Here is a 15,723-nt window from a genome sequence, read left to right as displayed (position 1 = left end):
GAGATACAAAAGATACATTACTGAAGTCCAGTATGTTGCCTGTAAGCCGAGGCTCAATCCACAAGCTCAGAAAGAAACTTTTACCTTCTTGCCAAATATTTTACTCTGGTTTTCTGTGCTGCAATAGCGGGAGATTGCCAGAGGAAGCTCTTCTGACATGCTAAGAATAATTTAATTTTGCATTCAAAATGAGTCTTTTTATTGACTTCAGTGGATTTTGGATCAAGATCTGAGACTAGTAAAATGAATGTTAACCAAGTGAGAGCCTGTGTGGCTGATTTTCAAACCGTGGAATACCGATTAAAAATGAGATCCATGACTTAAAAAAAGCTTTGATAAATTTGCATTTAAAAGCTTGTAAACCATTCCCAAGACAGGCTTGGATTCTTTTTTCCCAAGTTTTCCATCTAATTCACTTAGTAATCTTCTCTGTGCATCCATATTTTTAATTTATAATGGACCTTGTTCTTATTTTCACCAAAGACTACAATAATGTACTACATTAGTAACTGCGATTTTAAAAGGGTAAAAAAATCTTGTTTAACATAATAATTAAACATTTATTTTTCAAATTATTCCAGCTATAATCACAACTAAAATCAGAGCAAAACATATTAATTATTCTGATTATGACTCAGCTTAACACGGCTACAGTCTAATAATCAGATTTTATTGCATAGAAAACTTCTGGGTTTCTGCTTTACTATCATTTATTGTAGCTGTTTTAACTTATACTACTACACAGAACAGGCACATTTCAGAAACATGCAGCAGCTTTTAAATGGGCATATTCTCAACACTGCAAGAAGCAATGTCACCTTGGGGTGGTGGGGGAGCAGAGATGAAATCCCTCCTTCCTTAATGTTCTTGAATCTAGAACGTTGGTGAGCACATGAAAGTAATTTCTCTCTGAAATGTAAAGTCCTGTCTAAATGCAGCTTTTAAGAGTCAATAAATGCTTTTACTAACTGAACACTGAAGTGTAAGCAAATATGCCTTTTAATGACCAGAAAATACACTACTCTTTCTAAATATCCTTCCTGTGGATTACACATTTATGACAAATATTAACATAACTAAGTTAAGTATCCTCTTGAAAAAAATACCTCTAATTTTGCTGTAGTTATTGGGTCTGCTTGTTGTGGTTTTTTTACTGCAGACCTCCAGACTACACTTAAAATTACGTTGCTGATCACTTGCATTTATTAAAGTTCTCAAAACTCTGTGCAGGAACAATGCTGGCAAATTTCTGTTCTCTCAGGCATTTTTAGGTTGGCTAATTACATTCTCTCTGCCTAAATTTCCCCTCCAGCTTAGGAAAGAGATGTTTTCCTTCTTCCTTTCCATACAAATACTTTCTGCAGCTTTACCACCTGCTGTTAGAGAGGTCCAAATACATTCTGACCTAGAAGAAGAGAGATTTCAGGTACAATAGAGAAAGGAAATTGAGATTTTTTTGTTTATTTCACTGCTTCTTAGAAATGTTAGTTTATGCCAGCTGAGACAGGCTACCAGGTGTTTCTGCATTTGTGCGTGTTTGTTTGCAGAGCCCTTCCACATATTCAAAGAAGGGAAAAACTTATTTTTCCTACTCTCCACAAATCAGTGAGGTGGATTTTTTTTTTTTTTTCTGGACTGAAACACATTAAGAAGGAGACTTTCATGTAAAGAATATTCAGTGAAGGTGCAGGCTGAGAGCTGGGTTCCTGCCTGACCCTCTGTGAGAATCCCTCCTTCCACCACCATTAACGCTGCCTGCGGTCACAGCCACCCTGGAGAGCCCCAAAGAACCCACCTGGCACCAAAGTCTGACCCAGGAGGGAGAAACATGGACTAATTTCACCTTAGATTAAACTCAAGCTGGACCACAGCAGCCTGCAGTGTGAATGATTTGACAGATTACCGAGTAATATTTTCTGACATTTAGGGATGGATTTTTCAGAAGGGTGAGGCATTTATTTCTTCTGAGGTTTTGCATTTTAAGGAGAGAACAGCCTTTCCACTGCTTGGATTTTGAAAGCAGACAAACTTTGAGAGAGAGAGAGAGAGGGTTTTGATTTTTAAATTCTCTCTCTCTCCCCAACAAAAATAATGTTGTTTTCTTTTGATAAATCTGCTTCACTTATTTACAATTTCATTAAATATTCGTGCAGCAAGCATAGGAAATATCTTTTTACTGAAATACATGTTTTTTCTATCTCAAGTAGTAGAGACCATATATCTCTCACACAGCAATAATACAAAAATGTGTATAGTATAATGTAGCACCTATTCATATAATTCCAAACAGAACATATACACACAGCTTTAGTATGGCTGTAATGTAGATATATTGAACAATATTAACCTTCTTTATAGTGGGAACATACTTTTTATTATGCACATGAATTGACTATTAATAAAAACTGTTTGCACTTATACAGCACCTCACCCCAAAAAACTCAGTGAGATTTTCTCAGTGAAATAATTTCTGTTTTGCTCAAGTCAGAAGCTACCACCTCCAAGAGCAAAGCTTCAATGCAGCTTTTTCGAAGTTATGTGTTAAATGAGAAAGCAGGTAAAAAAATAAAAAGTTACAGATTATTAATTTTTTTTTACATTTGTTAAAGTCACCTCTCCACTCCTACAGATATGAAAATAACTCAGTTAACTTGAGTACTGACATCTGTGGAGACACAGTGACACAGGCTGTGGTCACACATGGAGCACTCCAAGTTCCTGACAGGCTGTTGTGACCTGCATTGGAGTCTGTGCCCCTTTTGGTGGTGGCTGAATCAGCTGAAGGATACCCTGGGCTGTGTCAGCCTAGATTTAGACTAGATTTAGTGACTAGATTTAGTCACTCTGGGATCCTCCTCAACAATCCGGAGTGATTTTGTCATGGAGGTGCCCAAACAAAATAAAACTATATACAGATTTGGCTGTATCTACAGTGCCTTCAGGGACCTAGCTAAAGAAAGAATTTAAACTTCAATTTCTCCTGACTTAGCCCCACAAGGCTACATTGCTAAACATGCAGACTTGTTACGGTACATCTGTTGTCCAAATGGTGGAAAAACCAACTAAACTCAGACTGCCTGCAGGTCCTGCCTGGCTGCAAAAACCAGAAATACCCTCAAAGAGCCACCTCATGGCTGACTTTTCTGATCCACATCAACCATTTGGTGAGTATCAATCACATAATTTAGCTTAGATTATCCTCACTGAAAGCAAGGGAAGCCCAAAGCACCAAGAAGTGTGGGTTTGGGTTTTGTTTCCCTCCCTGAATTTCCTTTTAGCACAGGCTTGGCATTGTTTGCAAATCTCACCTTCAGGGTAGGCTTAAATTCACTCTTGAAAGACACTGAGGTGGCAGCCACACTTACATAAGAGCAGCTGTACATGGCATGACTTTAGTGGCTCCAACGTCACAGGAATGCTGTGACAAGCACAGCACTTGCTGGTAGCCAGTTAAAATAGACCACTTGAACATTATCCAGGAGAGAAAAATGCTTTTATCAATATTAATTTACTGTTTATTTAGAGAGGAGCTGCAGACGTACTCTCTAGGAAAAAAAGGAACCCCTATCCAGTGTATTGGCCTACAAGAAAGGATAGGCTCTGAGGCTCAAGAGAGTTAAGATAAGCCATATCATCATATAAAACATATCTATTCTTCACTTGACAAGTGAGAGATTAAACTAGAAGTCTCATTAAAATGTTGTTGTCCCCAAGATACATACAGATGTGGTTTGGAATTGTCACTCCTGCCATCTTTAGAAAAGTTTCAGTCATAATGAATAGGAGAGGAAAACCCAACAAGTTCAACCAGGCAAACAGCCAGAGCTCCAATTACAGCAAGTACATGGGAAAAGAGTAATAGATTTTAATTGGTGCCCAAGGGGGGAAGGTCAGTCTCTCTGCAACAATTGGAGCCTTTGGTGGTAATTGACTGAATGCTCCTGTGAGAGCTTGCAAATGGCAGCAACACACTTGAAACAGCAGCATCAGAAAAGGTTTGGCATCCCGGAGCACATGGAAAAGTTTTGCTGGTAGAGGTAGTACAGAAAGACAACAGTGAAGCACTTTAACAAGGAACATGACTTGGGAGACACAGCTCTCAGCTCCAAGGTTTGAAATGTCAAGTCATATTTTCATTAGAGGAATTTATTTCAGTTTAAAAACTAATGTTGCCATGCCAGGAGTTTGGAGCAGCAATGATTTGTCCACTGTTACACTGGATCATTGAATGCTGACTTAAGCTTCCTCTATAACCTAGTGCCACTCTGCCAAAGAGGGTGAAATTATTGATGTCTTCCTTTCTGCACCTTTTTTCCTTTTTTTTTTTTTTTTTGGTGAAAGGGTTTGTTTATATTTTTGAGCAATACAAATGAAGGGCACAAACTTGCACAGGTGAACGGCAGTTTGTGATTCCCTCTCAGAAAGAAATGGTATAAAAGGAGATCTGGAAGATTGTGATCTTCCAGAATCACAAGAATTAGGAGAAAAGATAATTTTGTGGCTAGGATTTCAACCAAAATCCTGTGTTCAGTTTCTCTCAGCAGCTAATTATTTTTTTGACCTTAGAAAAACATAGATTTTATCTCAGTCATAAAATAAGACTGACAATATTTCTCCTGAACAACCTATTAACAAAAAAACCCAAAACCATAAATGAGCAAAGGACTCAAGTAGAAGCAAAGAAACAGAGAAACTGCCACACTTTCTTCCCCAGTTTATAGTACCTGGGCTCATCTGCAATTGTTCTTTACTTTCTGGGAGCTGAGCAACATGGCATTGGGGAGGACATATGGATGTGTTTGTGTTTCTCCCTTCACTGCCAAAAGCTAAGCACAAACTGCTGTCATTCAGATTTGCTAAGCTATTACACTGATTGTTTACCATTAGTAATAAATGGAAGACAAGTTGTACACCAGGACCCAAAGGAACAGATTCTGTTCAAACACAGAGAAAAAAAAATCTCTTCCTATAAATTTTTAACTTATAAATAGGACAGATGAATCTTGGTCTTGACGCAGAAGGGTGAGTCACAATAATATGATTTTGTGTTTTCAGGGCTGCATAATGTCCAGGAACAGCTGTGAGGCCATTGCCATGCTTATTATCAAGGAATTACTTCTAATGGATTGTCTTCACCAGAAAACTACATCCAGAGCACACAACGTGCTCAAGAGCAGAGTTCACAGAAATTGCCTATGAGGAAACAAAGAGACCAGCAACACAAGGCTAAATCCTCTAAAACATTTTCTGTCTGGAAAAAAAAGAAAAAACCAAAAAAACCACAGAAAAATAATATTCAAACTCTATGCAATGTGGTGTGCAAAGGAGCCCTAAAGCAGGGAAAGGTGATTTTTCTTTTTCACCATATCTGATGAAGATACATCTTCTAATTCTGCATTGTGATTAGGCATCACAAGTTAAGGTTTTGTTGGTAGCTATGCATTTGCATGGAGAACTTATTCCACAGCTGTCTGTCTTTGGTCTGCGTGGAAAAAGACACTGAACAAACACATAAACATCTCATCACTCCACAACAGAGACAAAACCCTGAGAAATGCCTGCACACAAAGAATTTGTAATGAAAGGACCAGACCACAGTTCCCTTCTAATTCTCCTTATTATCTCTAATGAAGGAATTAGGTACATGGGACTGGAGACTGAAGAGATTTTATATTTACACAGAGACAGAGAGACCTAAATGCTTGTGTGTAGTAGAGAATTCAGTGTTTTGAATTGAAGCTGTTCAGGGCAGAGTTTTAACAACAACAGAATCAGCAAAGTGATTAAAAATGTAATTTAAGCACCATTATGTTCTACTGTTTTCAGTAGAATTTATCTTGGTAAATCTCTAAAGAATTTTAAAAGGAAACATTTCAAAACAAAATGGCCTTAGCTTTTTGCACCCAAAACATTGTTATTCTAACATCAATCTCTTCAAGACAGAAAAGTCTTAGATGACCTCAGCAGAAAAAAAATACTGTTTTGACTAGGAATAAGTGCTTTCAATTAATATGATCTTTTTTCTTTCTCTAAATAACAAAATCCATTATTCATAACATTCTATATGCAATACAAAATTGCAAATTTGATTTTTGCTTGTCAAATACTGTGCTAATTTAAATGTTTCTGTGAAACATTATCTTTTGAAAATATTTCACCAGCTTTTTAACTGCAGTGTCAGTTTAAGAAAAAGCAACAAAAGTGTGTTGGCTGACAGATTTATGTTAACAGTTGGCCACACTCAAAATTTACTACCAAGTATTTCTCTCAAATCCCCACATGTTCTTCTTAGCAAATGTGCACAGAAACACTGGGAAGGTACAAGTGTGACCTGAAGCATTCACCATGGCATGATTTCACTCCCCTATCCATGAAAAAATGTTTATGAAACAGTGGTCTAGGGTTTGATCCATTGAATCAGAATACATAGCAAGCACTCCTCTGATAGCTCTTTGTGAATGTATTTTGGTTAATGTCAACCTCAACACCATCCTCAGCACTGCCTCCAACAATTGCCATTGCCATTGCTCGGCTCCTCAACAGCTTTCTCTCCTTTGCTCTCACTTAACCCTAAAATATTTACCTTTACAGAAACACTGACCACATTTCAGTCCTTCTGAACATGGTGGAAGAGATTCCTCCACAGAAAAACTTGAGTTTGTGCAAATTTGTGGGAGACCCATGCCCATCTGAAAGCCATGTTGTGGCAGATAGAAATAGAATTAATTCTGTTTATTCCCACCCACAACCTCCCTATGCCATTGCTCTCACAGCTGTGTGATAGGCATTGCATTATCCTTGCTCCCCAAGTTATATGCCTTTCCTAGATGTTTTAATTCCTTTTTGACTGCTATTGAGAAGGAGGTGGAGAGATGGGAATCAAAAAACACAAGGGAAAAGATACAGATTACAGTGCCTTATTTTCAGTCAGTTCTGACACTTGAATTCTCTGTTTGGTGTTATATTTGACTCTTTTTTATTATCATCATTATTATTCAGGTTCTGGAAAACCTCTATCTGTCCTTCCAACAAGAAATCTAAGCCTTTCACTTAGTAGCACTAAAAGGAAAAGACCATTCATGGTTTTTGCAACATCTTTTTCATACCAGACACTTAATTATTCCCATTTGCTCCACGAAGCTTGGCTGCCTCCTCAAGGATCTTTTACTCTCAATTTGAAATCTGAGTCATCACTTGTTGGTCTCTATTTCTCATGCTATTTGCATACAAGTCAAATTCCACATTTTCTTAGCAGTAGATGGCTTTCTAATTACATCCATTAATCTTTGCCATCACTCCCCTCTCTCTGCATTTACTAGCTCTTATCAATCAGAAGTTTAATAATCTATAATATTTTTCTTGTTTATTTTCTTCACTTTTTTCTCCCTGTACTCCAAGCACAGCTAGACAGAAGGCAAAACCCTCGAGTATCCTTTAATTTCATCATTCATTTGTGCATAGCAACATATCTAGACTGCAGAAGGAGTGAGCAGTTGCAATCTGCTGGCAAACATGCCCTACAGATCACACAATCTGCTAATGAACAGGGAGCACTTTGCTGCAGGCCTAGCAAGGGAGGGTTGAGTGGTCAATATTCAAACAATATTTTGGGGTTTTTTTACATTATAATTTCCAAAGTGCCACAAAACAGTCATTGTATGGTTATGTGTCACAGTATCATATTCTTTTTCCCTTGAAGGTGAACTTCCAAAGATATATAGTATGAAGACAACTTCCAAATTTCATGACCAAAAAGTAATGTTCCTACCATGGCACAACAGGGAAAGGAGATAAAAGAGATTTAGTTATGTATCTTTAATACCTCAAAACCCAGAAGGTAACTGAAAAAAGCCTGCTGTACATATTTTTAGCCCAACTTTATGGGACACTGAACAAACTGATTTTCAACTGCTTGGGACCAGTTTTTCATAGGGAAAAAAAAAAAAATCAATATTATGGCAACTCAATTTCTTCCTGGTTTGAACGGCCTTGCTTATGGAAATGAATGGAGCTACAAGTTTGAAGCTATGACAGGTCTGTTCTTGCTCTGCCATCAATCCCAGCTGCCTGCTTATGGCCTGCAAGCAACATTGCTCCAGCACTCTCTAAGCTGCTGGCATGTGTCCTTCCTTGCCAAAAGGGATATCATCTGTTCCAGAGTATTTGGTAAATCACAGAGGAATTTAAAAGGGATAAAATAATTGAAGGACATTCAACAAGAGATTATCTTGCATAAATTTTAATTGTCCAGTTTGCAGAAAACAGGGAACGGACTCAGAAGGGAAAGAACACTTTTGAAACTCTCAAGTTGGATTCCGTGGCTTGTACCTCCCTATCATTAGTTTCAACACCCAGTGTGCCCTTGGAGACTTCTGTGAGATACAAAGGCAGACTGTAGTGCTACTCTGAGTGAGGAAATGTCAGAACTGCCACTATATTTGATAGGCTTACAAGAGCAGAAGTGGAATAAATGGGCTTTGATTTCACTTCATATCCAAGAAGAGATATGGATGTAGAGTAATGGCAAGGGCTTTGTGTGTAATGGCTATTGTGAGAGCTGTCATGTACTGCAGCCATGAATCAGAAAGTTTGGTAGCAGATGCTGCCAGACACTTCAAAAGTAAAAATATTCACTTTGAAAGATGAGGTTCTGCCTTCAGTTTGTTAATATGGACCAAATGATTGTTAATTATTTGTTTCCCCACAAACTCAGTATTAAAGACAGCACCAGCTTTACAGTGACACATCTTCACTGTCTCCAGAGAAACTGCCCAACTGCCAGATCACATCCAGCAGGTGTGAGCAACAATCCACCTTCCTAAACTAGTAAAAAGTTATCCTTGTTTGCATGTGAGATAGGAGGCAGAAAAGACAGTCTTCTGAAATGGAAATAAAGTTTAAACTTGTTTATCTGGTTCACAGCCAGAATTACTCTTGAATCTAAAGGTATTACAAGCAAAAGTGAAAACTATAATTGCATTAACCCAAGGACATCCCAAGATTATCAGATTTTCCAGTTACCACCACCAGAGGCTTGTAAAGCAGTTGACTTAATCCATCATTATTGTGGAACTGCAGAAAATTAAAGACTTCTTAATTCTCAGTGTGACACATCCCTGTTCCCAGGGGTAGGGAACTGTTTGCATGTGTACAGTGCTATCCATTGAACCACCCCTGCAGCCCAAGATAATCTCTTGTAGGTTTTCAACCCTTTTCAGATGAGGTGGACCCTGTAGCTCAAACTGCTGAATGAAACAGATTTAGGCCACTGTATTTAGAGAAAAAAATACTCTCTCTGAAGCAAATGATGAGGCTATAAAGGAATCATTAATTGTGGTCATAGCATAGGAGACATTTCATTCACCGTCCTATGTTATAGAGCATTTAATCCAAACAGAAGTTTCCATTTGAACAAATTTATGTTTTGATCTCCAAAACGGTGCAGGACAAAGTGGCTCCTCCCTTTAAAAAGGTACGAAAACATTCTCAGAGAACATCTTGAAAACTTCTGTTCACTACAACATTTCAAAAAAAACCCCAAACAAACAAAAAAAAAAACCCAAAAACCATAAAAAACCCCACAAAACAAACAAACAAACACACAATGGAAAAAAAAAAAAAAAAACACCAACCAAAAAACCCCAAACAATTCCAACCATTCACATATGCTTTTTGGTCTCTTATGACTGTCTCTTTGAAAGCTTGACTCACAGCCTGCAGCTAACAAGGACCTTTCCTTCCAAAAAAAAAAAGAGAAGAGCAAGAAAATAATTGCTTTTACCTCAGCAAGAGTGGACTGCAATCACACAACGTGCATGACTGACAGAGGCTGGTTTCCCACTGTGCCTAATTTGCTAAGGATGCCATCCCCTGACCACCACAGGATTGACTCAGCCCACAGTGAGGTGTGCTCAGAGCTCTGCTGAGCTCTAACCTCTCCAACACAAACTGAAAGCCTTCACACCAAAATTTACAGAGGCTACAAGGAGGACACGGCCAGAAAAAACTGTTTTTCCTTGACTGAAAAAATCAACACCTGCCCTCACATCAGAGCTCTGAAAGTTTCCATAGCAAGGCAGGTCAGAAATAGAATTTTTAGAAGTGTTCCCAGAGTGATTTTAGCAACTGAAGATAAGCAGACTCCTGAGAAGCAGCAATGCCAGGTGGAACTGTTCACCCCTGTGGACACTTTCCACAGCCCTTAGAAAAGTGTAAAGCACACAGCTCCAGGTCTTACCCTTTATACAAGGGGGCAGTTTACATTTCACAAACAGAACTTCCCTAAGGCAAATCAACTTGCCCAATACCACAGGATAGAAAGTAGCACTCAATCATTTCCATTTCAGCTAATAAGGGTAAATTTTCTACTGTCTTGACAAATAGAAACTTCTGCCACTTACTCTGTGCGAACCACCAGCCAATGCTAGAAAGAACAGAAGGCTAGGCTGCCATTCCTTTAATTTCCCTTCATTTAAAACTTATTAATATAAATAAATTTGAAGTAGTTGGGGATCTAGCCAGCATTGAAGGCCAAGCAATTTTATTTACAATAAATATCTGCTATCTTGGTGCTACACACTCACCAGGACAATGCTTAACACACTGTGATAAAGGTGATAAACACAAGCAGTGAATATCAATGAAGAGGAAGGCATCTGTAATCCATTCATCTTTAAAGAGGAAAAAAAAAAGTAACACTGTTCCACAGAGCAATTAAAATCTGAACAGTTGGAGGAATAAAGCAAAAAAAAAAAAAAAAATCAAGGCAGGCCCGTGGAAAGGGAGAGAATAAAAACAAACAAACACTACCACAAAAACAAAAACCCACAGGAAATATCTGATGCACTAGTCCTATTAACAGCATTAAAGTCACTGGCAGATACTATCACCCAGCATTTGTTAATTAACTGAAGATACACAGATACAGGGGGCTTGAAAGTGCAAAGAACAAAAGGGCTGCACAAACTGGCTCTTTGCAGAGAGCACTGTGCTTCCTACAAGGATACAGCATCTAAACCAGCCTGCAGCACTGCCTGAGTCAGAGAAAACCTCCAGTTAAACAAATTCTGGAGTCCCCACCACAACCCATTCACTTTCTACGTGTGTATGCCTACGATTTTCCATGCAATGAGTAAAAACAACCTGTCTGAAAAGCTTTTATAGAGAAAGACTGCAAAGCTTAGTGCATGTGACTTTCTAGGAAAATCAACAACACACTTCTGTGAAAACAGAATTTCAAGGTATCTACTTGGATTTGTATTTTAGTTTAGTTTGTAACCCATCAGCATTATTCCCAAACAGTATTTTTTCATGTAGAAGCATTCAAATAATTTTCTTTCTCATCACAGAAGTCTCTATGAACCTAACAAATAAACCAGTGTTGACATACCTAAGCCTAGGGATTTATTGCACATTGCACATGTCTCTTCTGGAGACTTGTTGACAAATACTCAAACAGGCTCTGTGTCTTTGGCAAGATCCATGTGGCACATTTTTTACCCCCGATCTCTGTCATCTGTCATACGACCAGGTAGCACAGTAATTCAGTAAAAGGAAAGAAAACTAAAAATGTTTCCACTTCTCTTTGCCAGGACTTATACATCACTATGTTAGTAACAATTTTCTGTCATTTCCTTTGGAAAATATTGTAATTCAGAAAAATGCCAAGCAACAGCAATAGGTCGTCAGTTTAAATTGTAAATAATGATAGACTTTGTTCTAATTTTTTTTCCCAAGCATCCTTTTGGAATATGACATTGCCTGTGATGTCTGGTTAAAGGATTTAATTTTGTTCATAAAGAGACACGAATTGGAAGTCAAAAGCTTTTAAAAATAAATTGGCATGCATGGGCTGTGGGAAGCTCTGCAAATATGGGTATTTATAGACTCATTTTTCTTCTAGATGGAGAAGAGCAAATAAATTACAACAAACAATTTATTCAACATGATGTTGTTTGTTCATTTCCAGAATGTGAAAATAATCAGAAATTCATGAACAAATCTATCAATTATTTTAATAAATCCAATTACATGCATTCTACCGTTCACTGTTCTAAGTGATCTGCTTTGCAAAGAGACAAGACTTACATAAATGGTACACTTGCTTTCTTTCATCACAAGCAATCAGTCCTGAGTCAGCTAAGTTCAAAATTTACCTTCTGTTTCAATGGAACTACTCCTAAAAGTTAAATATGTGCTAAAAGAATTATTTTTTTTCATAAACAAGGCAACTTCAGTAAGTTAAGTACATGCTGACCCCCTTACGGATCACTGCTGTAGCAAGGTCTCTCATCTAATAACTTCAAGATGAAAAATGCACCATTTTCTTTTCCACTACTGAAGAAGCCTTTTCTCTCTGCCAAGGAAGGCCTTGTGAAACAAAGGACATCGAAGGCTGCTGCTGTATTCTGAGAAATCACCACATACAACTCATATTTAGGGAAAACACACTGCTAGCATTTGCCCAACACGAACTGCAGCAGTGCATAAACCCTTCACATGAAGGGCACAAATTTTATAAAACTCATGGAGTTTAGAGGAGTTGAGTGCTAAATTTCAAAAGTATTTCTGTATTTATACACCCAGCCCACATTAGTGAAACAAGATGCAACTTTCTATTTGATCAGAGTTTCTGAAAGTGTTATCAGAGTTTCAGGGGAGGAGAGTGGATCAGGTCTTAGAAGCCATAGATTCTTCCTTGGTGGCAAAATTTTTTAATGTGTTTCCTTCATCTTTTCATTCCACAGCAGGTATAATAAAGACTTTAATCTTCTGTATTTTTGCTTTCCCTGTAGAAGAATTCTGAGCGTGGACACATGCCATGCCCTCTTAGCCTCGGGAGACTATTTGGGTGTCTAAAATCAAATGTCTATTGACAGAATGGCCTGATGTTCTACAAAAACAGCATAAGGAGGGCCTCCAGAAGTTCTCCCTGCAAACCTAACTCTGCTCCTGCTAAAATAAGCATTGAAAAATTCAATCTTTCCACCTGACCATTACCTAGGTCCTCTCATTCCAGATTTCTTCTGGCACTGGATCATATTGACTACAGGCCAACTTTACAGCAGACTTCTGCCAGAAAAGATAGTTCCACACTTCTGCCTGGAAGCTTTTTCCTTCCATCTACTTAGTTTTTGAGCTGGAAAGGGATTAGTTTTCAGGCAGGTCAGTCCTGGATCCAGCTCACCAGATGGCTACACAAACAAGGGTGGCAGAGAAGGGCAGGGAGTGGGAGGGAGCAGGATGCAGCCAGAGGTGAGGAAGGATTTTCAGTGCCAGCCTGCACATTGGTTGGCTTGCTGAAGGACATTTAAGTGATCTCATCAATTCATTCTTCAGCTCCTAGAAAAGAGTTTCATATCTCCTTCAGGGTCAGTATCAATGAGATGACATCTCTCCACTAATCTGGGGCCATTTAATTGCAATTTAAACTGCTAAGCATTGTCCTTTCTTGTTAGGACAGCTCCCTCTTCCTTTCACTGTCTGTCTTAAAGACACATAATTGTTTCAGTACAGTGAGAACAGCATTATAGTGACCTCAGCTGCCCAAATACACCCAGACTCCTTTAGAGGTGAGACTACTAACATTTTCTGCCAGTGCAATTCAGCTTTGCCTGTAGTGACTCAGGGACTAAGAAACAAGGAGTAGAAAACGAAAAATTTTGTCACAAACTTATCTCAAAGAAGGCATCCAGATTCCTTTCATGAATATGTCAGCATTATAAATTCATAGTAAAGTGTTAGTCACTAGGGTGTCTGAATGATTAAAACCTTCTGGGCTTCGAAGACATTTTCTCTGCAGGAATTTGTCAAATCCTGTTCAGTTCACCTTTGGGAGCACTTAGAAGACAAATAATGTTACATACAATCTGGTCACTGTTAGATGCATTTCTGCCATTTTAACAAGGCTCTCTCTCTTCCAGAGAACAAAATCAACACCATCCAGAAGGTAAGCAAACAATCACATGCATGGTACTGTCCATTTAATAGCCATCTATCCCTCAAGTATTACTGGTAAGTGGGATAGGTGGTACAATTTGGGTTATATTTTGATAAAGACATTTTTGTAAAGACATTTTTTTCAAGGCAAGAGTGACAGAGAGATTCCTGCTACTTATACAGTAACAAATATTGAGGAAATTAGGAGAGACCTGCAGGGCAGAAATGGCATCATAAAGGTAAAATGAGCCAACACATCGCCACCTACCTTACGTTTGTTTGTTGGGCAAACATACAAGTAGCTTAAAATAGTCTTCAGACCAACTTTATCATTCAGTTTCTCATATGTTGTCCCATAATCTGTTGACCTACAATTCAAGAGATTCTTGTAAGTACAAACACTTAATCACAAAACCACAAGTCACTTGGCAGCTTTTCAATATAAGTCATGCTTTAAATAGCAGAATGGCTCTCCAGAGCTTTTTCAATGATTCATGTAGTATATAATGATACTTAATTATATACACATAGCATCATGTGCATGTTTCTCATTTGCATTTAAATTAGATTAGGAAAAATTCAACCAGCATCTTCCCAAAGCATTTTAAACATGCACAATAAGAAATGCTACATTCTGCATACAGAAGATAATGATTGTCAGATATGCCAAATAGCAGACAGCAAGAGACTAAGGTTATCAGTTCATCATAAACTCCAAGCTTGGACTGATTTTGTTAAGATGGTTCATCTCAGCATATGCCAAAGTAGCTTCTCCAACACTAACTAGCAGAAAGGCTGGACACATGTGCTTTATTCTTGCCTAAAAAGCCACCATTCAACCATTCAGTAGAGAAAATAAAATATCTATGAAATGAGGACTGCCCATAAAAACATTGACTACATGACTTGGAGAAGAACAAAAACTGTGAACAAATAAGACTGTCCAGTGTCCCTGTAGGAGTTACTCTTAACATGTGCCTGAAACCAAGATCAATCATCAGCAGAGCTTTTATTCATTGTACAGCTCATGCTTGCCTGAATTCCGTCCCAGTATCCCAGGGATTTAGATAATCAGCCCAGTCCAGTAGAGTTGGCATCCATAAATTGCAGAAAGGGACACGTATCTGGGTAACAGACATTCAAAAGCATAACATATTCTTGTATCTCATCTGTAACATGTACAAATGGGCCTATGTAGAACTTCACGTGCAAGCAGTAACAGGAATTTTCCCTTTTGCTAAGCACTCCAAAACCAGACATTCTGAAGTAAAATCTTGCCACTCATTATTTACAGGTTCTCTCCTTTCGGGGCAACAGTGGCTAAATTCACAAAGGTATTTAAGACCTTTAATGCTTACTCTTTTTTTTTTTTTTTTTTTTTTGGTGGAATATGGAGGGTGAAACATTTCTGAATCAAGTATCATTCCTACATTCATATTATAGCTTCTGGGATTTCAGATTTTGCAATCAGTGCATGAATAAAACAAGAAAGCAGCAGCTTAGAGTTTTATCCATGAAAGATGAATTGCACTAAAACGTGAATCTGCATTAAAGTTGAGTCTTTCTATTCAGGAACTTTATAGAAGCCTTTGCACATATCTGCCTGCTCATATAACAACCGCCCTATGATTTATGTCTATAGATTTCTCCTTCCCTCCAACGAACACACGCCCTCCTGTGTGCATGTATGACCTTTGGTGTTTAGAGCATTAACGTCAAATTCTCAGCTGCTGACTGATCTTTCCCTTTATAAGGTCATCTCTCTCAGGAGCACATATAAACTAA

The 15,723-nt window shown here is 38.2% G+C and overlaps 1 protein-coding gene across 3 annotated transcripts in view; it reads right to left on the bottom strand.

Annotated features, from left to right (window-relative positions):
• The window catches only part of LOC134421856 (VPS10 domain-containing receptor SorCS1), a 258,672-nt gene that overhangs the window by 129,793 nt on the left and 113,156 nt on the right, over positions 1–15,723 (bottom strand). For all 3 annotated transcript variants that reach the window (XM_063163233.1, XM_063163235.1, XM_063163234.1), the window contains exon 3: positions 14,207–14,306. In XM_063163233.1, coding sequence (XP_063019303.1) covers positions 14,207–14,306 — 100 coding nt within the window. The remainder of the gene's footprint in view (positions 1–14,206; positions 14,307–15,723) is intronic.

The sequence above is a fragment of the Melospiza melodia genome, chromosome 9, assembly GCF_035770615.1.
Source record: "Melospiza melodia melodia isolate bMelMel2 chromosome 9, bMelMel2.pri, whole genome shotgun sequence".
NCBI classification, from domain to species: domain Eukaryota; kingdom Metazoa; phylum Chordata; class Aves; order Passeriformes; family Passerellidae; genus Melospiza; species Melospiza melodia.
The sequence above is the reverse complement of the archived record's forward strand: the minus strand, read 5'-3'. Positions and strand labels throughout refer to the sequence as shown.